This window comes from Thunnus thynnus, chromosome 21 (assembly GCF_963924715.1).
Source record: "Thunnus thynnus chromosome 21, fThuThy2.1, whole genome shotgun sequence".
In the NCBI taxonomy this organism is placed as follows: domain Eukaryota; kingdom Metazoa; phylum Chordata; class Actinopteri; order Scombriformes; family Scombridae; genus Thunnus; species Thunnus thynnus.
Genome location: NC_089537.1, coordinates 26058673 through 26086056, shown reverse-complemented (window position 1 = coordinate 26086056; position 27384 = coordinate 26058673). Strand labels below are relative to the sequence as shown.

General features: G+C 38.8%; 1 protein-coding gene across 2 annotated transcripts in view; it reads left to right on the top strand.

The window, feature by feature from the left end:
• Window positions 1-25186, top strand: part of plppr5b (phospholipid phosphatase related 5b) — a 174603-nt gene extending 149417 nt beyond the window's left edge. For both annotated transcript variants that reach the window (XM_067578063.1, XM_067578064.1), the window contains 2 exons: window positions 13825-13959; window positions 22782-25186. In XM_067578063.1, coding sequence (XP_067434164.1) covers window positions 13825-13959; window positions 22782-22811 — 165 coding nt within the window. In that variant the 3' untranslated portion in view covers window positions 22812-25186. The remainder of the gene's footprint in view (window positions 1-13824; window positions 13960-22781) is intronic.
• The last annotated feature ends 2198 nt before the right edge of the window (window positions 25187-27384 follow it).

Below are 27384 nucleotides of genomic sequence, written 5' to 3'. Positions count from 1 at the left end.
TCATGCACCCTACAGACAGGTGTGCTCCTATGGTGCTGGTCATGAAGCCAACAAACGCAGTGAGAATCTGTACAGGACTCCAAAAGCTAAATGAGAACATCAAAAGAGAGAGATATCAACTGCCAACGACAGAGGAGACACTGGCCAAGCTGTCAGGTTCCACAATCTTCACGTCTCTGGATGCAGCTTCAAGCTTTTGGCAGATACCATTGCTTGAAGACAGCAGCCTCCTAACCACCTTCATCACACATTTTGGGAGGTATTGTTTCAAGAGCCTGCCTTTTGGGATAAATATTACTCCAGACACATTCCAGCGCAAAATGAATGAACTGCTGGAGGGACTAGAGGGAGTAGCGTGTATATGGACAATGTCACTGTCCATGGGAAGGACATGTTTTCAACCACTCAAAGAACCCCTTATCACCTCACCCCTCTTGGCTCACTATGACCTACAAAGACAGACAGCTGTTTCAGCAGATGTGAGCGGGATAGGGGGCGTCCTTCTACAATTGCATGGCGAAAGCTGGAAGCCTTTTGTTCCAGGAGACTGACAGAGACTGACTGGCTACCACTTCACTCTAGATGACATTTTCATTGGTTGCTCTTTGTTTTCAAATACATTTACTTTAACTATCCTTTATACTTACAGCTCTTAGTTCCATACAGATCATCATATTCACTCAGAAACATTCAATAACCTTTTTGCTATTGTGCCTAAAATCTTTAAAGAAATTGGGAGATGTGCTTTTAAGTTTAAAGCACCATCAGACAGGAATAATTGGTCGCTCAGATAATTTGCTCTGCAGATAATAACTCACTTAGATCGATTACTTTTTTCCATGACTTCTTTGCTTGTTTACCTTAAATCTACTTGTTCTTGTTTTTGATTGTATTAACCCTCATTTTTAGTTTATAAGTAGTCTCAGTACTTTGACATAATGTTATTTGTTCTGTTCATTTATTTTATTTCTCATTCATTTTTGTGCAGATTACACTTTTAAGATGTAGTGGGTGTGGTTTAGGATGGTGGGAGAGCCCTTATGTGTATGTCCTTGTTGATGGTACTATGTTGTATTGTTGGATTGTTTAATTTATTGTCATTATTATTATGTATTTATTACTTTGATTTTTGTTAAAATTTTTGTTAACTTTCATGTTTTGTACCTAAGGACCCCCTTGAAAACGAGATAGTGTATCTCAAGGGGTTTATCCTCTTATTACAATTTTGAAATGAAAAAGATGCGGAAACCAGATACGTGCAAATTGAGAACGAATGTTTAGCAGGAGACTTGGCCTGTGAGAGGTTCCAAAAGTACCTGGTAGGCATGGATAGATTTGGATGCAGTATCAGTGAGATGTCAAAGACTCCTGATGCAGTTCAATGCCAAGGCAGAATATGCACCAGGGAAAACACTGGTCATTTCTGATGCGTTGTCACGCAGCCCTGTAAAGGACAGAGCCAACACCACAGAGATGATCATTGCTTGTCACGTTAATGCTGTCACTCACAGTTGGCCAATACCACAGCACAAACTGGACATGATATGGTCTGCTACACAGAGGGATGAGCAGTTGCAAAGTGTATGAAGCTGATCAAAGATGGATGGCCTGAAAGAGTGAGTAGCATCACAAACAGTGCAAAAGACTATTACCCAATGAAAGATTCATCGTCAACATGTGAGGGTCTTACCACACTAGGCTGTCACATTGTAATTGCGCAGTCAGGAAATACTGGAGCACATACATGATGGACATCAAAGCCTGTCAAAATGTAGAGAATGTGCAAAGGAAACTGTGTGGTAGCCTAAAATATCAGCTGATATTAAATGCATTGTAGAAACATGCCACTTCTGCCAGAAAAACAAGTGTACACAGCGCAAAGAGCCACAACAACCCACACAACAACTCTGCCTGAACAATCATGGCAAAAGATAGCCACGGATGTATGTGAATATAAGGGCAAGCACCACATTGTGATATCTGCTTGGAAATCTTGCTTTTGCCAACTACCACAGGTTGTTAAGTTACTGAAATCCACATTTGCAAGAATTGGCATTCTTGACCAGATAGTCAGTGATAACAGTCCACAATGCACAAGTGAGACTTGGAAAAACTTTTGCAGACAGTATGACATTGCCCATGTCAACAGACATGCAGAGTTCAAACTGCAAAACGCATCCTTAAACAAGAGGACCCACCATTAGCATTAATGTGCTACAGAGCAACACCAATGACCTCTACTGGTGTAAGCCCAGCTGAACCGCACTCCTTTACTCAAAAGGAATCTGGTCCCTAAGTGGCCTGATAAATCAGACGCAGAGATGTAGAGACTAAGCAACAACAGGCACTTTACTTCAACAGAAGACATGGTGTAAAAGACTCGAAACAAAGTTCTGTTAAAGTTGGATGAGGACAAGACATGGAAAGGACCAGCATCTGTCATCCGGGAGAACTGTACTCAGTAATCATACCAAGTGGACTCACTGACAGAAGGAGAGGTGAGAAGGAACAGGCGAAATCTAAAACTTGTGCCATCAGGAGCAGCAACAACGAACACAGAGACTATGAAATTGAGCACAGAGCCAATAGGAATGGAATCACAGCACCAGAGCTCTTGTCAGAGACAGAGTGAAAGTAATGGATTTAACAGAAAGAAGGTTGGATAGTGACAAGGTTTGGTAGAGTGTATAAACCTGTAGTAAGACTGGATAAGTGTAATGTAATATCCTGCTTAAGAAGTAAAGTGGAAACTCTAATATACAGTACATTGTCCTAAATAGAATGAAAAGCTAAGCGGAATTAAAAATGTTATTGTTTATCCTTAAATACTGGACTGTCAGTTTAAGTTAGCAAATGTTGTTTATGATGTGTGTGATGCCTTAAGGCGTGAGTGCTATTAATGTTCAACATGTCACAAGTCTAGAGTACAAGAGTTACTGTTTGTTTTTAATCTAGTGATCCAGAGTGAGGATAATTTGTACGGATGGATTTGAGAAGTTGACATTTTGAGTAAAGAATGAGAAAAAGAAGTGAAAATAGTTTGGTTCATGGTTTGCCTCCTGCCTTGGTTCAAGTAGCCTCCTGAGCCACCAAAAGTCAGCCTGAGATGCAACTTCCAGAAACTGACCAATCAGAACAGAGTGGGCTCATCAGGAGGCAGGCCTTAAAGAGACAGGAGCTAAAACTGAGATAAATAAGGAGTTTTAACTGTAAATCATGCAAATATATTCCAGTAGAGCCCCAGAATATAAATGTAGAGCTGGAAATGTGCAGAATACATACGCTTTTAAAAAATAAATGTAGTTGTAGAGTATCAACATGTTACAGTGTTCTTATGATACTTCCAATATAGATGATTCCAACTGCCTCAGTTTCTATATACACCCCTTAACAACAAAAGTAGAAGCATTGGAAATGATTGGTGAATAAAACCAGTATGTGAGTTACAGAGGAAAAAGTGAGACTTTTACTATAAGCATTAGTATTATCACAGTACACATTGTTCAGTGATTTGGTCCAACACAATAGAAAGTCATTTAAACAGGTTACAGGTAGCACAGAGCAAATCAGCCTTCATTGCTCTTCGCAGGTACAATGACTAACTGCTTGTCTCTTCAGTGTGCTTTATAAGAAACATCATAATAACTAAAATCCCAGAAATAATTTATAGAACCCTGCAGTTTTTTTTTTGTTTTTTTTCACAGGCATCATTATTTCACTCGGCAGGCAGAGGGGAGCTTTCTGTTGCCTCCATGTAGGACTAGTTCAATACAGTGAACAGTTCATTATCCAGCAATGGTGGTATGGAATCCATTACCAGGTTTTTTTTTACTTCAGGAAGTAATACAACATATTTACCAATTTAATCTTTCTTTACTCAAGATATAGTCATGTAGAGAACTATCCATCCCTTTTATTTGTGATTCAGTGGAATGTGTTGCTAATTGTTTTCAGTTTTTTCTATTTATTTTCTCAATTATCTAAGAGGTGATTATTATGTAGAGCTATCTCATGTACTAGACAGGCTTTGCAGCTTGCGCAGCAGGAACATGGAATTACATGTAGACCTAATTGCTGTCAGTGTGTGGCTACACATGCTTTTTTATATGTAATGCATTCTTTCATGAAATACTGTACATCAAGGCTTGTCTTGCTCTCACAGCTGTGCTGCACGCTATCATGCCATATGCACACAGTGATGATGAGTGGGCCCCAGATACAGTATGTTTCCTAGCAGCAGCTGAAAGACAGAAAGAGGAAGAAGATAGTCTCTCTCTCTGTTTTTCCTCTCTGATCCTCTTTCTTCCTCTTGTGTTTGACAGAGAAAGGCCACTGCTTTCTTTGCGGTGTAGAGGGTTTGGATAGAGCAGGTTTGTGATAAGACCTCGCTCAGCCTCTCATACAAAGCTTCAGTAATATTGGTAAAAAACACTAGAGTGCCATTAGTGATGGACAAAGATAGGAAAAATACAAAGACAACACTTCATGAACATCAGTGAAACTCGTTCTTCTCCTTTCTTGTCTCTCCTCTCATCTCTCCTCTGTCCTGTCCTCTCTCTCCTCCTCCTCTGCTCTCTCCTCTCTTCTCCTCTCCTCTCCTCTCCTCTCCTCTCCTCTCTTCTCCTCTCCTCTCCTCTCCTCTCCTCTCCTCTCCTCTCCTCTCCTCTCCTCTCCTCTCCTCTCTTCTCCTCACACCAAGATCTCCACTCGTTTAAACATGGCTGCCTTAAACAAATAGCTCTCATTATCACAGAGAACAGTGAATCAGAGCAGATTGGCCCACTCTTGGCTTTGCAGCAAAGCTTCTTTATAAGTACAAATGATCTCCACTAGAGACAGCTGATATATTGGGAGCAATAAAAGGGCCGCAGTGCATACCAACCTGTTTTTTCTTAGAAATTAAACTCATAAACTGGCCCTTATAATTCAGTGCCAAAAACTGGGAAGAGGTACTCAGACAGAATGATATCAGGAAGTACAGTACATTTAGGCCATCATGGGGAAACTAAAGCTGACCTCATATGTCTATATAACAACTAAGAATCACTCTCAGCAATAGGTGCAGCAATTTTAATTCAAGTATTCAAGTTGGAATGGCTGAGGTCAACTTCTTCATTGTTGACTTTCCTGGTTGAAATGACTATTGCATGGCGTAAAGACAGTTTGGCAGTGGAAGGATCCCCTCTAAACCACTGACAAGATAATGTCGGTGTCTTCAAAGCACACTGCATGTATCATGCCAGTATCCTAAAAATTACATCCATATTGGACAATTCATATTACGTGTCCTCTTTGTAGCAAGGTGGAAATTACAAGGGTGTGGAGGTTGGGTGGTGAATGGGCATGTAGCTCATTTGAGGAGTCATTTCCACCTTTTTATAACTGTAACTATAATCTTTTCCTGTAACTTAACCCCACAGCAGTAGTAGGAATTTCAAAAGCGCTGGGACTGGGTGAAAAAAAATCATTGTCACTGAACATAATCCAGCCTTTTACTGATTTGTCCAATATTGATTTTCTTGTCTGGTGTTAGGGTTGGATGTTTAGTGTTCTCAGAGTGTGTCCTACTTTATGAGAACTTCAGCTGCATATAGACAATGGATATTAATGGACATAAAATTTCCATTAAATCTCCGAATCTTAAAATTTACATTCATATACAACAAATATATATGCATTTAATACAGAAGAAGTGTAATACTGTTGGATGATATTTAATCTGCGAAATGAGGAAAGATTCATTTTAGGCATATTTGCAGACTGCCAACATATATCATTGTTTCTCTACAGTATCTGATCCTGCCAGCTTAGGAATGATTATCTAAATGAACCCTTTGCACCTGTGGGATGCAATTTGTGTCAAAATTCCTACCAATTAATCTCAGAATCATAACTCCATCAAACCAGAACACACAGACATCATACACACACTGTAAAATTCAGCAGGGCTTACCCTGTACAAAGATGACTGTTTCTCTGTGGTTCTTCTGTTTAGGATCAGCATCAGTAAATCCAATTCACAGAAAAAAGACTTGGCTCATAATCATTAAATTTATGACTTCTGTAAAAGTAACTGAGTGGATCTTTTTACTGTTATATCCATACATGTATGTAAACTGGAAGTGTTGAGAAGCAAACCAGCATTTGACAATGAAAATGGAGTTTCTGTAGTTTATTCATTTGGCATTGTATTTTCATCACTGGCCACTGTGGGAGTGGTGCGGGGATGGTGGGAATGGTCGTCTTGGTGGTGTCCTTCTCCGGCTATTGCTGCTGTTGTTATTGCTAGTCATATCTCTATTATTATTACTATTATTATTAGGGACCGAGCAGAGGACTACTGTAAAACAAAGTGATAAAAGTAAATTATAAAAACCAAAAAATGAGATTCAAACAACCAATCTGATTAAAGAATCTGATGTCTTGGTCTGTCACTATCCCAAACATTGTGAAATAAAATATGCTAATAATAATAATAATAATAATAATAATAATAATAATAATAATGATAATTCAGTGTTGGATCTTGAAACTTGAATATAAGTTCACCACCAGTGGCAGATTTTTCTGAGTGACTTGTAATGTGGGTGAAAGGTCAGAAACATGTCTTTTAAATCACTGTTGGAACAATGACATGGAAAAATGCTAACACCAACATACTGTATTAGCCTGTTTGGGAACCAATGTGGACAGAAAACATAAAACCATCAGGAGAGAAAGACCCAATAAAAGCTCATGAAATGGGCTGTTGTAACACCAGTTACAGGTCTGGACTGGTATTGTCTTTGCTCCCAGTTTTCAGCCAATATTAGTTTACATTTTGGCTAATTTACACCATTAAATGTATGCTGAGTTCTCTATTAGCAGTTCCTTTTTGTTGTATGTATGTTTACATGTAGCTGCTTCCTATGAGGACTTAATGTTGATCTTCACAGATAATACTGTGTTTCTTCCCAGCATGAATAACAGAAGTCATTTGACAGCCAGCTTATACTTATACTACAATGTGAGTCTGAATGATTGTGGTATCTTTTATTTGTAATCACCATTATTGAACTTTTGCACAGTTTCACATTTGCTTCCAGTAATTTATTGGAAGTGTGTTTAACTGGCTGCAGAGTTGTGCACCTACACACATAGTGAGGGCAGAAAAAGTCACACTGAATAATAACAATCTAGTGTTTATGTCTGAAACATGTGTTGATATTCATGCTTAGGCTTTGTCCAGCTGGATATTCATGTCTATTACAGACCACATCCTGTCTTTTCTTTATGGTTAAAATGGCGTCAGGAACCATGAGTTGACTTACAGAGGAGCACAGAGAATATTTGATTCCCCACCTCCTCCTGTGATGTTCATCCTGTCTGAATGGAACTTTACTCTTGTTTAAATCATAACATCATATTTGACAGCAGAGCTTCTACTTTCTAACATTCACAGTGTAAAGTCATACAGTTGTTGTTTTTTATTTTTTTATTTTTTTATTTGTATTTTCATCAGGTATTTGTGATCAATTGAGGTGTAATTTAGTAGTTTCCAATCAGCCTGACCTGCATGTCTTTGTGTTGTGGGAGGAAACCCGAGAGCCGGGAGAAAACCCACGCAGACACGAGGAGAACATGCAAACTCCACACAGAAACAAGCAGAAACAGGCAGGTGGAGGTGTTTCTGTGAGGCTGCAGTGCTGATCACTGAGCCCGCGTGCCGCCCTGGAGAGGGAAGGAAGGAGGTTAGGAAAGGTGGAGGAGGGGTGGGGGAGAGGGAAGAGAGGTAGAGGGGGACAGGAGAGAGGGTAGGGGTGAGGAGAGAGGTTGGCGGAGAGGGCGGAAAGCTAGAACGGAGTAGGAAGAGGAGTCAGGGGTTAAGGAGGATGGGGGTGAGATAGATGGAGGAGAGGAGGGAGGATGGAGAGAGGGAGGAAGGGTGGAGAGGAGAAGGGGTTCCTCCACCTTTTTGTCGCTGTCGCTCTTCTTCTTGCGTAACCAGCTCCAAAAACCTGTTTTCTTCTCCTTGTTTTCTCTCTGTTTCTGTGCCATTTTCTCCTCTTTTTCTTGTTTCTTCTTTTCCATTTTCTCCTCTTTTTGTTTCTTCCTCTCTTCTTTTGCTCTTTGTTTATTTTCCTCCTTCTCCCGTTTTTGTCTTGCTTTCTTTTGTTTCTTCCCCTCATTTTCTTCTTGTTTCTCTTCTTTCTTCCCCTCATTTTCTTCTTGTTTCTCTTCTTTCTTCCCCTCATTTTCTTCTTGTTTCTCATCTTTCTTCTCCTGGTTTTCATGTTGTTTCTCTTCCATCTTCTGGCTGTGCAGAAGTGCCTCCTCTCTCAGCTGGGCAGAAGCTAACAGTACAGCTTTTTCTGCCTCACATCTGGCTGTGACCTTCATACACTCCTCCTTCCAGAAGTGTTCGATGGTGTCGGCCTGCCTGCTCTTAGTTTGGAGACTCTCTCTGAGGGAGGAGATGAGTAAATCTCTCTCAGAGATGTCCTGTCTGCTCTTCTGGAGCACCTCTGTTAGTTCCCTCTCCTTGGACTCCAGTTGTTCTTCCAGCCTTTTTATGGTCTCCTTACTAGTGTGAAACCTCTCATTTACATATTGGGACCAGTCGTTCCATTCAGCGATCTGCTTGTCAGCAATGCTGATGCGACTATACAGATGTCGGCACTCGCGACAGGGAGGCCTTCCAGCCGCTGGTCTCTGCTGGTTCGGACGCTGTTGTGGTGCAGCATCAGCAAATCTGCCCTGACGTCTTATATCTCTGTTCATTGTTTTAATAAAAACAATGTCCAGAGGTAGTAAAGAGTAAGATGAGAGTCGTAGACTGTAGTCGCAGACGGTAGTTGTGCGTGAAGGATGGCCTTCGTTCTTCGTTCTTCGTCACTCTGGAACACTACTTGTGTGCAGATGTGAGATGAGATGAGATGAGATGAGATGAGATGGTCTCAGCCTTACAGATAAACTTTCAGAATCTTGCATCATAAAGCCGTTTGCCTTTGATGTGTGACAGATTAACAAAGGTCACATGTCTGATGACATCCGGAACTGATGACATCATGAGCTCAACCATGGAGGAGGTCATGTGACCTGACAGCAGATATCAGATTAAAAAATAAAAGTTGGATTAAAAAATAAAAGTTGGATTAAAAAATAAAAGATATCAGGTTAAATCAGATTTCATCTTAAATCTCTTTAATTTATTTATCAGATTTAAAAAGATTGAAATCTTTGGAGCAAAGTTACATTGATGTTGACATTATTTAAATGACTGACTAATGATCACTAAACCAGCTGATTTCTACTTTGTTTTGGAAGCTGATTTATTAAACACCTTTAAGTTGAACTTGCTTTGTGATACAGACCCCTGAATAATTGACCTAGTTAAAGGCTGCTGTCAGTGTTGGTTATTAAAAACACAAAAACTCAGTCAGTGGTCATCATAATGCAAAAATGAGTGCAATAATTTCTGTTAGACCTCATTGTCACATCAGCTTGACAATATTTACTACAATATTGGCATTGCATGTAGTGGTGTAACGTATCGTAGTTGATCGGTGATCCGTACAGATCGCCCCCCGCAGTTCAGCAGACATGTGAACCGCAGATTAATTTCAAAATGTAATGTCTCATTTAAGACAACGTAAACAAACTGCTGTAAGTAAAAGTCATGGACAGACATCTAACGGGTCTGCAGTGACATCTGCAGGTACGTTTACCTGCTGTTTAATGTGCTGCAGCTGAGCATCTACTTAGCTACATATTGCAATTTAATTTAACAATTGAGCATTGAGTATTTCATATATTTTAAGATTTGATTTAAACATTAGACATCTTGAATGTTGTTTTCATTTAAGACCATGGGCTAAAGTTCCTTGCTGTAAGTGTTTGACAGAATATATGGAAAACAAAGTTTTATTTGTCCCTCCCCCCTTTTTTTTGGCTGATCCATAAAATGATCTGATCCGTGACTCAAATCCGTGATACGATCCGAACCGTGAGTTTCACCCCTAACTGCATGTATGTCAGAAAGATTAGTGTCAGCCTAAAAAATATGGCAAACTGTTTAGCATGAATAATGTAGTGTGTAGATTTCATTTAGACCCCCATGACTGCCTGTGGTTGCAGAGAGAAACAGTATCCAGCTACAGTGAAGCAGCCGCGCCGATGAATGAATATGAATTTGGTGCTAATTACACTGTGAATAATAGTCACTGAAGAAACCTTTAAAATGTGACGATTCTCTCAAGTTCTGCAGCCTCTTTTTTCTATGATTTCAAAACATTGTCAAAACATTGAACACATATATTTAAAATCACTTTGGCACATTTTGAACAGAATTTTGGCTGAAAGCAACATCCTCAAAACATTCTCACAATGTAAACCTTCGTAAACATGCGACGTTGCAGGAAGGTTTGATAAAATTATGAAAAGCACTGAAGCATTCTTTCAATCCAATGTTTTCCCAAAATCACAACATTCATAGAAGTCCTTTCCAATGCAAATAAAGATCAATATTTTATATTTAGGGACCGAGCCCAAAAGGCAGAGGACTACTGTAAAACAATAGGGTCAACACCTAAGGGCAAGGACCCTATTGTTTTTTGTGTGTTAGTGTCTTTCTTTCTTTCTTTATTATTATGGGATATCACACCTAAATTTGACCCCCTAAACATGCTCAAAAACTCACCAAATTTGGCACGCACATCAGGTCTGGTGAATTATTTGATAAAATGTCAAAATTAACCCCTAAAGTGCCAAAATGTGCTCTCTAGCGCCACCTATGTAACTAAAATGGCTGCCACGGCCCGTAGGAATGTCGTAGAGAGATCAAACAAAGACTCTATTATTCGTCTCGTCAAGACCTACAAATCATACGCTGACACCCCTGACCTAAATCCAACAGGAAGTCCGCAATTAGCCTTTCAAAATAAGACTTTGCCTCAATTTTGGCCCCCGAACAAACGTTATCTCCTCCTAGGGTGTTAATGATACCTGCTTCAAACTTAAATAGGTGACTTATGACACTATGCCAAAAAAAAGTTGTTAAAAACTTAATAACTCGAACGGTTTGGATTTTGTAAGTCTTCAAAGTTGCAGTGCCACATCACACCTTACAATGTAAACCAATGGGGAGGCAATCTATGGGCATGAACTTTATGTCAAACAGGGGTTTCTGATGTCTAAACTATAAGTCTGACCACTTTCAAACTTGTATCAATGGATTCGCAACGAAATTTCCTACTAAAAACGATTTTTAATGTAAGATTTGGCCAAAGTCATGGGATTTATGAGGAGATTTCACAAAAAGCGTACTCAACTGCTCCTGGTGATGTCACTCCCTCAGTGCTGTGGAACATTCCGCAATACACACTCATTATAAAATCACAGGAGGAGCAAGTAAAGACTCTAAAACTCACACTCTAATATCTCAAAAACAGTAAAAGATAGAAAAAACATGTAAATTCAAGATTTGTAGATTCAAGATTTGATTTGTCAAGGTCTCGTGACTCATTTAAAGTTCAAATGAAGTTTGTATCTAAAACTATGTGGAAGCAGTAAATGTTCAAAAAGGTGTGGGTTCGCTCACACTCTTCATTCAAATATATGAGTATTGTTCTGTGTTCAGCTGCAGTTATTTATGGTCTCTACACACCTGACAGTACACATGTCAATCAAACTTTGACCAGGTCATGTGGGTTTAAAGTCTTTCCTTTTCTAAAAATAGACTTGATGAAAATTAGGAAATTAATTTGTTTTACACACAAACTCATCAAGAGTTTTCAATTTACTAATTGAAATTCAAGTGAATGGGCCCAAAACTTGCATGATTTTGATGACACAGGTGTGAGCAAGACAGACATGTCTCACCCTGCAAAAAACTCTCATCTTCTCTCATCAAGTCAATCAAACTTTCAAAATAAAAGCACACCACACTTGTAAGAAATATCCCTCATTTTTAAAAAACAAAATGATCTGATCCTGACGGGCCAGAGTGCGAGGTCCTGACCGACGCTGCTTGCAGCTTTAATTATTATTGTTATTGTTATTATTGTTGTTATTCTGCTTCTCTGTGTCTACCCTTCTTTGGCACTATATAAATAAAATTGAATTGAATTGAACTGAATTATCAATACATGTTTTGACATTACTAGAATGTCCCATCAACATGGAACCCTGACAATGTCCTCTATCCATTCATATTTCGAGATGTGTGCTAGATTGAAAACATCTGGACATTAAGACATCAAAAAGTCATGTGACTTAAAGATCACCATAAATATGAAGTATACAAAACAACATCACCATCATCTGTTTTAAACTGGTTTTAGCAAGATACAATATTTACTTCTGGGTAGAAAAATTTGCCAGAGTAATATAAATGACCATTAATGCAAAACATACGATATTACGACTTTGTGCACAAACCCAGCACTGCTCGACTTGAGTTGTGTGACGTGTTTTAATGTAAATTCAATTATTATTGAGAAAATAATTGACAGATGAATTGAAAATGAATGAAATGAAAAGAATAGTTAGTTGCAGTCCTAGCTGAAGCTCACACTGGCCTGCTCCTTGTTGTGTTTGCATTCTTTAAGTTTGAAAACTAAAGTGTTATTAACATTTACATGCTTCTGTTTAGGATTCTTAAACACTTGGTTGTAGTTAGAATAGTGGTCTCTCAAATATTTTAAATATTTAAACCAATATTTAACCAAACCACTGTCTTTTCCTTACTCTAACCAAGTGTTTGAGTAGCTTAAACCTGACAACATGTGGGACTCAGGACGTGAACTGGGCTTCTTGTCACAGTCCTGTGCTCTGTATGCCACCATCCACCCTGACCACCTCCCTGTTAATTCCTGGATTGGAAAACTCATTACCAGTGAGCATAATCCAAGCAGCAATTGCATTTCCTCCTAAACATTTTTTTTGGCATTACAAATTGCTAGTTTCTAAACATATTATGCTGGAGACAGAGTTGGGTGGTGACATGCAGCATCATATGTGAGCTTAGGGAAAGAAATCCTGAGTGATGTTTGTGTTGCATACAAAGTGAAGTCGGCTTACTGGTGCTCATAGTTCAGAGTAAAGAAGTTTGTTTTTTGCAAGTAAGTAAGCCGCCGTTCATTACCAGAAGAACATGTTGTGTCTTTCTCTTGGAACAATTTCTCTTAATGAAGTAAAGCCTTTGTTTTTGCAAGCCCTAATCTGGATGGAACAGCATCAGTCCTCCATCCCAGCTCAGTCTGGGTGTTAATCCCAATTTGGCCCTTGGCACATGAAACATCGGTGGCGAACCAAGAAAAGAACAGAAACCTAATTGGTTGTTTGTGGTCAATAACTTTTCCTCAGATTTGCTAGCAAGCTTGTTGATCCCTCCATACAAAGTTCCCAGGTTGCACTGCTCTGTAGGAAGTAGGACTCAACGCAGCTCAATACATTCCCCAGCCCTCAGTGTGTGTGTGTGTGTGTTAGTGTGTGTCTCTTCTCTGCTCAGCCAACTTGAAATTGGTTATTTCATTTTGAACCTCAAAGCCTCGTTTTGCTCCTTATTACACATCCATCATAGCTATAGTAGTACCCCCAGGAAAAAAGTCAACACACACACACACACACATGTGACCTACATACTTGAATTACTCTCTTAATCCATGCAACTGCTCAGGAATCTCTATCAGTCCTTGAAAAACACATCTCTGTCCTCTGCTGGGAGACTAGTGTGTGTGTGTGTGTGTGTGTGTGTGTGTGTGTAATTGGCAGTATATGTACATTTTCATTGATGTGTGTATCCTCTTTGCTATGTGTGTGTGTGTGTGTGTGTGTGTGCTGTAGGTGGTGTGTGTGGTCCATAACTTCAAAGGCAAGTTATTGCTGAGCGAGGAGTCACCAGGGGAGCAGCGGCCAAACACAGCCATGCTGAACATGGGCCAAGTGGAGAGTCCTCTAGAGAAGTACATTGCCTCACAGGTCAGTACAGCTCAATACAACACACACACACTCACAGCACACACCTGCTTATCTGTTGGATCCAGTTTAATCACTCTAGAATACAGTGTGTGTGTGTGTGAAAGTACATTTATACTGTACATCAGGGTTAGATTAATGTGGATCTGTGAACTTTTATTTATGGATTGAAGTTGATAGTCATGTTAATATTCCAATTCTATTCATTGAGTTGAACAGCATTTAGATTGTTATGGAACCTAAAAATCTCCTTAAAATAACAGTCATAAACCTTAATTTACTATTATTCATTTTATTATCATTATTATTCAGAGAAAACATACAGTTGCACTGATGGCTGAACAAAAGCGGAGCATTATTTGGAGTTAAACATATATCTCACATTTATCTGATTCATGAACTAACAGAGGTTAGTAGAAACGAAAACATTTTTAGTAAATGATTTGTATTCAGAAGTGGTCTGATGCATTGATTTTAAATTCTCAAATAGTGACCTTACCCTCTATTTACTCTATTGCAGAGAGAACTGGGCCTTCATTTGGAATGAATTTACTTTAGAGACAGTCCTTCATTCCTATGCTGTTCTCAGGTTAATGCAAACTCAACACTTCCTCCACATTTAGCTGTTGTCTTGACAAATTCAATAAATTGTACATTTCCACAGCATTAATTCCATCAGTACAGCAAACTGTTTGCATTTAGTTTCTGGTTCTGTTTAGTAACTCACAGCTCTTGACTAGGGTCAGGGAAAGATGGTGGTTTTTGTTTAATACTGAAAAAGTAAACATTAACTTAAAAATTAGAGGGCAAGTACACATACGCAATTATTTTTGCCGTCCGACAAAAAATATCCAAAACCAAACCTATGCAGTTGACAAAACTCTGTGATTTTTTAATAAACTAGAACCATCATCAAGAGTTTTAGTATCCTAAACTTAACATGTGAGACTCAGGACATGAGCCCTGCTCCCCCTGGCCATGATGTCTGTGCTCCCTGTGACTTCTCACAATGATTTCCACTGAAACCCAAACTACTGACGTTTGATGATTTGGCAGCGCACCTGGAAAGGTTAAGTTAAGTTAAATGTGAAGTGACAAATGTCAGATACACTCAGCAGAGTATGACACATGACGCTGTTGTCAGTATTCCAGCACAGTGCATTGTATAATGCAGGTGGTTTTATCTGTTGAGTAAAATCATATATATACGTCAATCTAGTGCTACAAGAACTACTTTGATTCATCATTCTGCTGACTGACAATTAGATTAATAATTAGACAATTACATTTTTGATTAAATCAATAAAAATACTGACCATGTGGCTGTTTCAGCATCATCAGTGTGGGAATTTGCTCTTCTCTTTTTCATATTATTGTAAATATTAAATAATAATCATTTTATAACACCACCTTGAGCTCCAGGAAATTGTTATATAAATTTAATGAACATTTAATAGACATGTATCATAACCAAATAGTTCAAAAAATAATTTTAAAAAAGAATGGAAACAGCTGCTAGTCACAGCTGTAATTTAAAAAATAAAACACAACTCTTCTCCAATACATAGTGCTTTATTTACCAAACCTTAACCTCACTCACAATTTAATGATTTAATTTTGATTACACAAAGAAATCCTTCACAGAAAATCCTTCCATCATATCAAAAGTGGGTATGAATGACTGGCCAGCATGATGATGGCCTGTAGTTGTTAGATATACTGTATGTTAAAAAAAAATACCCATATATTGGTTTAACTCTGGTATAGAGTATCAGACTGATTGCATTATGACTCCATTTCCACCTGATCTGTTTCTGGATGTTACCTGGAAAATGACATTTTTACCTGTTATTTATAAGTGTTCATGTTATCTTCATTCTGTCCACCTTATGATCAGATCTCAATATGCAAATTTCGGTGGGCAGAGCTAGCAGACTTGTCAGCAAACATGGTGCCAATCACGTCAAGGGCAGTGATGAGGGATACTCTCAAGGGAGTGCTATGATGAAAGCTACTTTTTTGCTAAAATTATTTAAATGGAGGTAACCATAGCCAGCACAGAAGCTTGCGTGCAATAGTATATATAGATTTGCTACCCTCAGTCCCTCATCTTGCTGTGGTCCGTGCACTGTGGAGTTTGAGCTGTTGTTACTTTCCCTTTGCAGGGGAAGAGCTGCTCTGTAGCTTTTTGACAGGCAGATTGAGATAGCAGGAAGAGGTAGAGTCAGGTGACCTTTAAACTCAACTGGGTGTTTTTTTTTTCTTAAGAATATGGTTAAACTGTACAAATGTCATTTACACCTGCGTGAGATCTGATCCTAATGCCAGCCAGACCACTTGCAGATGTGGTCTGGTCCAGTCAGACTGGTTTCTGATTACAAGATGTTCTGCATGAGTTAACTCTTGCATTAACTGGTGTTTTACCTGATCCAGACAAGATATGCAGACAGAACCTCACATATTATTACCAGGTGCTTTATGTGCACAGGCAGTACTAGTGAAAGTGATTTATTGTTACATCTAAGTGAATTAATTATCACTAAGCTTTATGACTTTATCAGCTGCTAACAGGCCTTGGTGAACAACAGAAACTCAGCCAAACTATTTCAAGTATGAGGATTATCATTCAGTGTTCATCACAGTCCCAACAAAAGAGTTTCTCACTATTATAGGCAGCATACCAGCTTTCTTGCGTTCATCTTTCCTTCCCCTCCTCTCTCTCTCTCTCTTCTCTCCTAGCATCTGCCTTCTGATAGGCTTGTATTAGATAAGATGCTTGGCTTAATCAGTAGGTTAAATGTCAGTCTGTGACCGTGACAGTAAGTTCATATATTTCTAAAATTACAAATGACATGTTGAAGCTTGTGTGCCATCGTGATTACCAACTGAAGGCCAATGTTAGCTCTTACTACATCACCGAGCACACTATACCACTACTGTTCTGTTGATTCTAAACTTCCTGTGTGCCACCGGATTTTTCCCAGGAAAAAAAACTGCATAACAACAGATGTAACAGCATTCAGTGAACTGGACTGAATTATTTCAGTTATATGAATATTCACAAACTTAAATGTTACCGTCTTTGCTATTTCTGCTCTCATTTTTAACATAGCCACATAGACAAGACTAGTATGGGTGCCAAAATGATAATGCTGGATATTAACCATTTGCACACACAACACACACACACAAATACACATATGTTGCTGCTGTAGGAGACGGATGATGAAGATGAAGAGTCTTGCTACATTAAGGAGCGCCTCCAGGCCTTCCTGCACTGGCTGCAGAGTCTCAACTGGTTCCAACGTTTGAGAAACAAAAGGCAAACAAACTATGAAGTGGTTTGATACCTCATCTCTGCCAAATCTCTGGACACATCTCGACCTGTCTTTATATTTTACATTTCAGTTTAGAGAGATATGACTGGCTGATACTGTGCTGTCAATCTGGTCCAGCCTCTGTCCTGTGTTAGGTGTTCATGAAATAAATGAAATACATAATAATTCTAAGGTAATTCTAGGTTCTGCTTTTCTTAAATACATCACACATTAGGTGCATTTCCATCCATTTCCATGCTCGCATTTTCTGATAGAGCCCCTTTCAGCAGGACAGGACACTCAGTACCTTCCAAAACTTTACAAATCACTGTTACAAAAATGATTCATAAGACTGTTACTGGATCTGCCACCCCAGTGGTAAAGGCTCGGTTAATTTAGGCACAAACATTACTTGGTTAAGGTAAGAGAGAGAGATCCTGGTCATAGTTAAAAGAAAATAACATTAACTGTTTGTCGGAAATGGAAAACAAACAGACTCTCCTGTAGGGATATCCAGAGCCAATCCTAAGGATATGTATCAGCTAAAATAAACCAGATTAAATGCTCCTTTCTCTACTGTAATGTCAATGCAGTGAGTAGCTGGATGACAGGCCAACATGAAACTTTTCTGTTGTCAGTTTGTGTCTGTTCTCAACCAAAGATCATTTGTGAGGAAAGAAGCTCCACTCTGTAACGCCACTGTACAATCAGAATGAGCGTTTCTGTAGTTCCTACAACACCAACAGAGTGAGACATCTTCTCTTTCAGTCAACAGGAGTCTCATCCTCACAGTTCATTCATATCATAAGAATAATTTGATTATTTCATTTAATAATTTTGAACCAGGACCTTCAGTATTTCAATCAAGTAGCTCATGAAAAATAAGGTGTGCCAGATTTAGTAGCTACACTTCTTATTTCAATGTGCAAGATACATTATTTAATCAACATTGCACACCAACTGCTGTTACTTGTATGAACTAGTGAATCTGCTGTTTCTCATTTGCCCTGTGTGTTAGAGTTAAGTTTGAACGTGTTCAGTGGCATGGCATTATGGTTATTCCCATTCATCCGTGTCACTGTATGTGTGATGAGAGACAAGGAGCCTTGATGAGCAGGTCTTATAGCGGTTGTGTTTTAGAATACTGCATTCTTCTGAGACACATGCTGTCATTAGAGCAGCGAATGGTGATACAGTGTTGGAACTGTATGAGATAAATACTCAGATTCAGGGGACTCAGAGGATTATGAACCACATGGTAGATGATAATACATACAAACAAGACATGTTCACTCCCAGTGCCTCAGAAAGCTGTGTTGTAATCAATAACAGGTCCTTTTCCAAGTTTTCCTAGTTCCCACATCATCATCCTTGGGTAAGTGTTTAAAATTTAAAACGGCAATGAACATGAATTCATAAACAACAACATCAACAGTAAGAACACTGATATTTTTTTTTCTATGTATGTGCCTCTGAGGTGATATGATCCACAAATAGTCAATCTCAGTGTATGAATACATAGAACAGGCACTGAACCTCAGTGATCTGACATTACAACTCATGTTGGTTACCATGGATGCCAAACTGAAGCTGAACAGTCATTAATGCTGTATGTCTGCTGTGTTAGAATAGCAACTAGGCTAAAGGATAGGTTGACATTATTTCAAGTCTGTCTTTAGACAATATCTACACGTCCATCTGTATATTGAACAACTTTTTGGTGGCTGTAATCATTCCTCCTGTTCATATGAGATGTGAAGAGATCACTTCCTGATGTGATTCCAATGTAACAGATGGGTTACAAAATCCACAGCAGACAACAGATACAGATCTGGATTTTAAAATAGTTGCAATTTTAATCCCAATCAAAATTATTGGTCAGAAAAATTACAATTTGATTTTTTCAGCAAAATTGTTCAGCCCTAACAACAGGTTGCTATGAGAAAAAAGGATGAGGAAAATGTACAAGCATCAGATGAGACAGATTTGTCATTACTGATTGATTGCTGCAGCAGAGACAACTGTGTGTGTGTGACTGTAGGTGATGGAGAAATAGGTGTTGACTGCTGAAAGTATGGCAGCTATTTCACTCTGAGCGTGATGGAGGATGTTTAAGAAAGAAGAGACTGGTTCTAAATCACTTTTGGCTTTGTCAGAGGAGAATGTTCATTCTGATTGATACAGCAAATACAGTGAGTTAGTGTCTCAGCCAATGGCACTCCATTAGCAGGTTACGCCTGTGACTGTAGAACTGCATTGCATTCTGGCAACAGATAGGAGCCCAACAGAGAGATTCTCTCTGAACTGTCATCTGTGTGGGCCAAATGAGTATAATCAATACATTTGAGGAGAGGCTGATGTCAGCTTATGTTATCCCCATCTCATTCAGTTGTCTCAGGCTTTTTTACCTGGCAACAGTAATCAACACAGACTCTAAATACTCATAACATACAAAATATCAGCCATTGGTTTCGACTCAAGGATGATTCTGGTTCATTAAAACTTGCGTCATATTTTTTGTAGTTTTGGATAATTTCCATCAGGAATAATAATATAATATTAACCAAGTTAATTGCTGAGTTCTCAGAACAAGATGACATCACTGGAAAAAAAAAGTAAAAGTCAGAAGGTTCAAGAAACACGACTATCAGACAAGTTGGAAACAAACCTCCAGTTTGGTACAGTCTGTTTTTCTTGAGGGCCTTCACAAATAGTTTATGCAGTTTGTTCATGGACAGAGCTAACCTGCAGTACACTCCTGTCCAAGTCACAATGATGATGAGTCCTGAAGGTATTACCTGTTCTGATTCTCAGAGCAGTATGGGATAAAACATCTAATGGCTGAATTGTATGATGAAGCATGCATATAAATATCACATAATCACACAAATCTATGTTGGTCAAACCCCAGTCCTTTGACCTACTGACTACCCATCTGCTGAGCTGGTAGCCATCCTGGTTCTCAGTGACCAAAGTAGTTCGTATCCAGTGAAGCCAAAGACAGGATGAGGTTGACTCAGGCGACGTTAACACTGTCCAGAGTATTTGACATGTGTGGTTGAAGTGCTTTTCCTCCTTTCTCTTTGCATCTGACTGAAATCTCTATTTTTACATATTCTGTGTACATAATACCAGACCAACAGTGCTGTGTTTATATTTACTCAAGCCTGCTGGGTATTCTTTTCTCTTCCTATAACGAGATATTTAGCCGCAAAACGTAAAAAACACACAGCTCCTATCTGATGATTCAATTCTCAGCTTCCTGCTGTGAGAGCGTGCGCTTGGTTGTCTGACAAAGAGCAGAAAATCTCCCTCTCTCACCCCGGGTACGACTGGCTTGGTGGAAAATTGCCTGCTCTAAAAATAGCACAGCCTAAAGATGCCTGGAAGCTAAACAAGCCACAGTGAACAAAATGCCAGGGCAGGAAGAAACCTTTGAGCAGCAAAAAAATGAATCCCATGGTTTTATTTCATTATTTTCTTTGGAGGAGTGGAATGCTATGACTTTATGTCTCTGCTGCCTCTAACCACCACGTGCTGAACCTAGCTGGAAGACGCCATAGACATACATTTATCACTGGCTACGTATGATTTCCCTGAAAGATAATGAGTGAAACGAGCTACATTAATGATTTGATTAGATTGTTGTGCTAAATCTGCTTTGTGGCAAATTGTACAGTTTCTCTTTAGCTTTAATAAAACACCCAAGAGGAAATCACATTTTGGACGATGAGTTATTGCATCTTCTATTAGAAACACAACAGGAGGAAACTGCCTTCCGCCAATATAAATGCTAATATCTCTCCTTAGTCAAATGAAAACTGTAGAGGGGGAACAGATCAATATCAGCTTTTTAGAATTCTGACATACAATGTACACACATGCTGTACAGTAACATCTGGCAAATAGAATGGTTTTATGAAACTGGCTTATCATTAAACATCTATAATGAACTATAGTGTGTTATCAGCCTGATACTGAATATTATGTCATTCCATTAATCCTCGTTACATTGGATAATAACTGGAAGGCTACTTAAATACTCAGGGAGCCAAATAAGTGGTTTGAACTGGCAACCTCAACAGACTGCTGAATGGGCTTTTAAAGTAATAGTTCAACATGTTAGAAAAATGCTGGTTTGCTTTCTTATTGAGAGTGAGATTGATTCCAACAGCTAGCTTTGCTCTGTTCAAAGGTAAAAAATACACCTGCCAACACCTAATGATACCTGATGAAAGTGTTGTATCACACTAGTTTAACTCAGACACAGACAGAAATTTAAACAGAAGAGACACTTTGTGGTTTTAGGCAAAGTCACATGCTGGAACTGTTTTTTGACAAACAACATTGTATCCATCCAGTGCAGTGTCTCCGGCTGCCAAATATCAGTGAACAGGTTTGGGTTTTGTTCTCATAAAACCACACACTTTCATTTCAAAACTCCTGTTTGTGAACAGATTCAACAGGTGAGATATAACCTGTGAATTAGTGAGTGTTAGAGGCGTTGGTGGACATGTTACTCTTCATGCCAATCATGATATAATTGCAGGTTGGTATAGTGTCTCTGCAGATCCTGTGGTATCCATGCAAACCCAGTGAATTTAGTGCCTGCATGTTTTGCCAAAGAGCTTAATGCAGCTGATTCTATGTATCATATGCTGGTATATTTGCAGTATGAGGAATATATACTGACAGAACAAACAAGTCCTCATACATAAATGACACAAAAATGGTCATTAGGACTTTGTGTTCTGATCTGTTACCTTTATGGATAAGTTAAGGTAACTAAAACAGCTTGGTTAAAGTTAGGGGATGATTCAAATGAATTGTTCATGGAAATCAACCCTGACTTTTGTTAGGAGAGGGGAATGTGAGCTGTGGTCTCCAGTGTCGAAGCCATGTGCATTGTACATGCAACCATCCACGCCGACCTCCTTCTGTAGAGGTTTTGTGGTGCTGTAACAATATCACACTGCTTCTGAGGGAGAGCATTCACAGGCCAGAAAATGTCTTTTGCCAGGAAAACAAAGGTTATTTTAAGCATTTTAAAAATGTTGTCGTTTTACTGACAAGGACAGTCTTAGTAGGACAAGAACCATCTTTACCCCTCCCTCTTCTTCTTCTCTTGCTGCACTGCCAAGCACACACTGAGGTTGGATTAGAAAATCAAAGCTTCTAGTCTGCATGAACAAGCATTCCCTGCTTCTGCTTCTTACTGGCATGGTTTTAAATGCTGTGGTGTTTGCTAACCATCCTTGTGTGTTCTGGTGCTATTTGAAGTTGTGGAGATGTTTAGCTTAAACATCCCCAGATTTAAAATCTCTTTCCATGTGGTTGTTTGTTTTCTGCAGTGAAAACTACCATAAATGAGTCTTCCCTCATACATATATTTGTTCTGTTTGACTTATTTTTCAGGGATTCTTCCAAATAAAAGTATCCCGCTAGACCAAACTGTTTTCTTTTTCTGTTGTTCTGATTTAGCTGTTATCTTTTCCTTCCTTCCTCCAGAATCACATCGCCTTCGCTGAGGTCACATGACGTGGAGTCAGCTGTGTGGCAGACCCATTGGACATCCACGCTCTTCACCGTCCAATCCTATTAGCCGGAGCGCAGCGCTAAACCCATTCTGTGTGTGTGTCGGTCTGCGGTATGTTGTTCTATGTTGTCTTTATCAGGCCCCTGTTGTCATTTGCAGCTTCTTGTACTCAAGGAAAAAATAAAAATAAAGGAAGAAGAGTCAGTAACTAAGTGGGACAGGTTGCTTCTGCTTTCTCCATCTATGCACTTATTCTGAATCCTTGTCAGACTCTCGCCTCCCAAATGAAACTTGTTGTAAGGCAAAGCCTGAGACAGACTTGTTGCAAGAAGAACGAAAGAAGAACTGGATTGTACCATCTCAGCTCTCTAGGTGGAACATTTTCTCATGATTTGGTTATTCTGTGTGTAAAACAGCATTATTAATATTCAAGAGGCCTCCAACAAGATGGCTGCAGGCAAAACTGTCCAATATGTTCAGTGAGTGTCTGAACAGAGAGAGAGATGAAAAAGCCTCTGTGTGAAGTTGCTACAGTCAGTTTCCATCTTTCAGATTTTGTTACTGCTGTTATCACATAACCATCACATTTAGAGCAGTGGTTCCCAACCTGAGGGTGGACATGATAAATCTTGAGAGGTCATAATATTATTAATGGGAAAGGAAAGAAGAAAAAAAAAGTTATCTTAATGTTTAACCTCTCTGTGTGTGAAATAGTGGACAGTTCAGACTCCTAACAGTGATTCAAATGAAACAATCTGAGAAGTTTAGAGAAGAAAGAGTAATTGACAGTGTTTCATTTTAAGCTGAATGGGTTGGGAACCATTGATTCTGCTTAGAGTTCTGCTGTGAATATTACAATGTGAGACAGAATTCTGAAGTAATTAAGAACTGCTGGGCCCGTATTCATCAAACTATAAAAAAGTGTTTTTTTTTTTAAATTTGATGAAAGATAAAACAAAAAACCCTTCATTCTTACTCCTACTCACAAATTTAGGAATATTAAGTCCAGACATTGTCTGATACAATCTTGCAGTCTTCTTCTTTTCTGCTTTTGTTGGCACATTGCTGGATACCTTGGTGTATTACAGCCATCTGTAGTTCATTGGAATTGTGTGAAACCATTGTCAGGACTAGGTCACCTGCATGCACACATGTATGTATACATGATTATGTTCATATACAACAAAAAACTTCAAGTATTTGCAGACTTTTCTGTATTAAACCAAGACCATGATATTTCTTTAACCTTAACCAAGTGCTGCCAGAGTCTAAACATGAAGGTTAATATTGCTGTAGTTTCAACTAGCAGATATTCAGCTGCAAGATCAGACACTTTGATGAAAAAGGAAAGAAAAGCAGACAAGATGTGACTGAAAAACTAATGAGTGGGCTTTGAGTGAAGATTTCGTTTTCTTCATCTGTTAATGTGTTAGAATATATTCTTCATGTATTATATGTTTTCTCTAATGTACCTCACTTACCAGCAGCAGAGTTTCTTCCATGATCCAGTTTGGTTTTCTTTATAGCACCGAGGAAATGTAAGGATTCCTTTAAATGGATGAACATCTCCCAGCAATCATGTGATCAGCTGAGAGCTGATCAAAAAGGTTCCCTAACTTCGCTATGAGTAGCGACGGGTCGGTTGATATGCATATCTTATTCTTGACTTTTTTTAGCAAAGAACTGTTACTCTTAAGTTGACTCTTTACAATATTTTGAAGTGTGATCATTTGATAAATACGGGCCCAGGTCAAAGTAGCAAATTAGAAAAAGTGTACGTAAAAGGCTCAAACTGTAAATGTCATTTTGTGGGGATGTAAATCTATTTAAAGTCAAGGTAAATTTAGGATTATGTTAAGGTTAGGGTATGTCTCCAGGAAATGAATGTAAGTCAATGTTATGTCCTCTGAAGTGATAGAAACACGACTGTGTGTGTGTGTATGTGTGTGTGTCTAACTCCAACCAATGAAAACATTAAACACTACACTGAGTGTGTTCTAACATACATACACTAACTGTCAAGGGTTTCTAAGCCGCACCAGACAATCACCACCCCCTTCTTTCTTTCTTCCTTCCTTGTAGTTAAGTACTGGGTGTGTGGTAGCAGGTGTAATCATCTAACACTGTACATGAGGAATAGACGTGGAGAACAGAGCACACATTGTCTCTGCAACCCATTGTCAAAGATAATGACATTTGCTTGCTTTTGTCATGTGAAAGCTAAAAAATACAAACGTCAGTCTGACTCACAGGCCAAAACTGAGATTTTTATTGTATGCATTTATTAGTCAGATACATGTAGTTCTCTTATTGTCTCACATCTGATGTCAAATCAAGTTACAGTGATGTTACAGTAAAAGGAAGTTGTTTTTTTCTCCTTGTTTGTCAGAGAGCATTTATTCATGGTCTGTGTCTTCAGTATCAAAGAGACATGGAGACATGCTGGGCCGCCTTCACACTGGGGAAATGCAGTCTCTGTAGTTCCATCTCATGGCCAATCTGGACATGAACGCCTTTGATCATTGGCGAGACTACAAGTTTTGTTGTTGCACTATTTCTTCTTTCTCTAAAATTTCAATCATGCAGCTAAGTGTAACATTAAACATGAAAGGATCATTTTACTTGAATCAGTTTTTGTAGCCACATAGTCAGGACCTCTCACATAGATAAATGCAGTTTGTTGTAATACCAGTCAATCAGTCAAATTGCTATTATACTAGCTGTCAGTGAGAAGACCTGGATGTGATTGGAGAGTTTTAGTGTCAAGTGCTTTTTAACCCTCACACTTAAAGGACTTAAAGGAACATTCCAGCATGTTAGGAAATCTTTCTCTTGTCTGTCATCCCCAGTTGAGAAAATGGTCATTGCTGTGTGTCCAGTTCAGAGGCAGGTGAAGATGTGTGTAGCCTAGCTGAGCACAAAGACTGGAGGCAGAGGGGAAATGCTAGCCTAGCTCCAACAAAAGAGAAAAACTGTCTTATGAAAGAGCTCCAACCTCACCTGTCCTCCAAACTAAATCAAATGCATTTCCTCACAATGCCCGATGCCCCTGTTGACAGGACATTGTTTGTCAGTGCCTACCAAAAGTCACCTTTACAAAAATGATTCATATGACCATTTCTGATCTTCTCAGCCACTGCCAGGATTTGTTCAGTTTAGGCCAAAAAACTATTTGGTTAGGGTTAAAGTTCACCGGATTTGTGGTGCTAATAACAATATCATGCTACTTTGACTTTTACATCTAACAGACAACAGTCATGAGTCAAACAGCCACTAGAGATCTTTGTCATGTTGATGTAAATTTGGATTATTTTTAGACATTTGCAGCTGCATTTGTTCTCCTTTGATGGAAGTAGGAAGTCTGTGTACGGGATACACAGAGATTATAGGGCAGCAAATATATTACCCAACATGTTGGAGTGTTTCTTTTAAACCATTTAAACAAGGATTACAAGATGTTCATTTGAATTTATTACAGGAACTATACTCATTTTAAATGGTAATACGGTAAACGGCAATGCCCCATCCAGTGAAATCTGGTGGAATGGCATTCTGAAGCACTAGCTGTCAAACTGTCAACATAGTGATTTTGAAGACTACAAAGATACCAGAGCAGCCATGATAGCTGTCTGTTTTTCTGTGTATGCTGTATTCCCAGTGGCTGCAGCTGAGGAGTATTTTCATCATCAAAAGATTAATGATGTGATGACTTCAACATTGCAATCATCAACCATCTTTGCAGTTCTACTCGGCTTTTTAGCCTGTTTTAACCCGTTCTATCTGTTTTACTGGACGGTTTAAGTCTGAGTTGCTCTGATCAACCCCTGTATGCAGCCATTTCCAAGCTCTGATAAACCCACTGAAGCCCCAGTTTGTGACTCTCATGTGTTACATTCTCTTTGAGCCACAGAGCTAAGCATCAGTTTTTCTGAAAAATAAATACCCAGTAATCTTCAAAAACCCTAGAAGGTCACTTAACAACACTTTTTCTGAGGGTATTTCCAGAATCATCAAAGACTCGTTTAACCGTGTGAATGAAAAATAATTCTGGCCACGGCAAATTTAATTATCATTTATATTTGTCTATGATACTTTCATTATTTTATGTTTTCATCCAAAATTGAGAATTTTTCTTGTCATACAAAATGAGCAAGAACATACTGTATGTCATTTCAGGCTGTCTGGATAGGAAACAGAGTTGCAGCTTGGGAAACTGGTTCATTTTTTTTATCTTATATTGTACAACAGACAGAATATTTCTTCATCCAAATGGTCAGAGGAGTCTTTGAAGATACCTTAAGAAAAGTGATTTTAATCCACCCTGTAGAATAGAACACAATGCATCTTTATTGCCCACCAGATTGGAAAATTGTCTTGGGCTTTTACAAAGTTTTAAAAAGTTTATTTTGGACTTTACGAAGTTCGCTGTGTTTATTTTTCAGAAAAACTGATACTTAGCTCTGTGACTGGAATATACAAACTAGGATTACCTGGCCAGCACACAAAGTTAGTGACTAGCTGGTAAACAATAGTGGAGCATTTAGCCACTACAGAGCCAGATACTTTCTCAAGTAC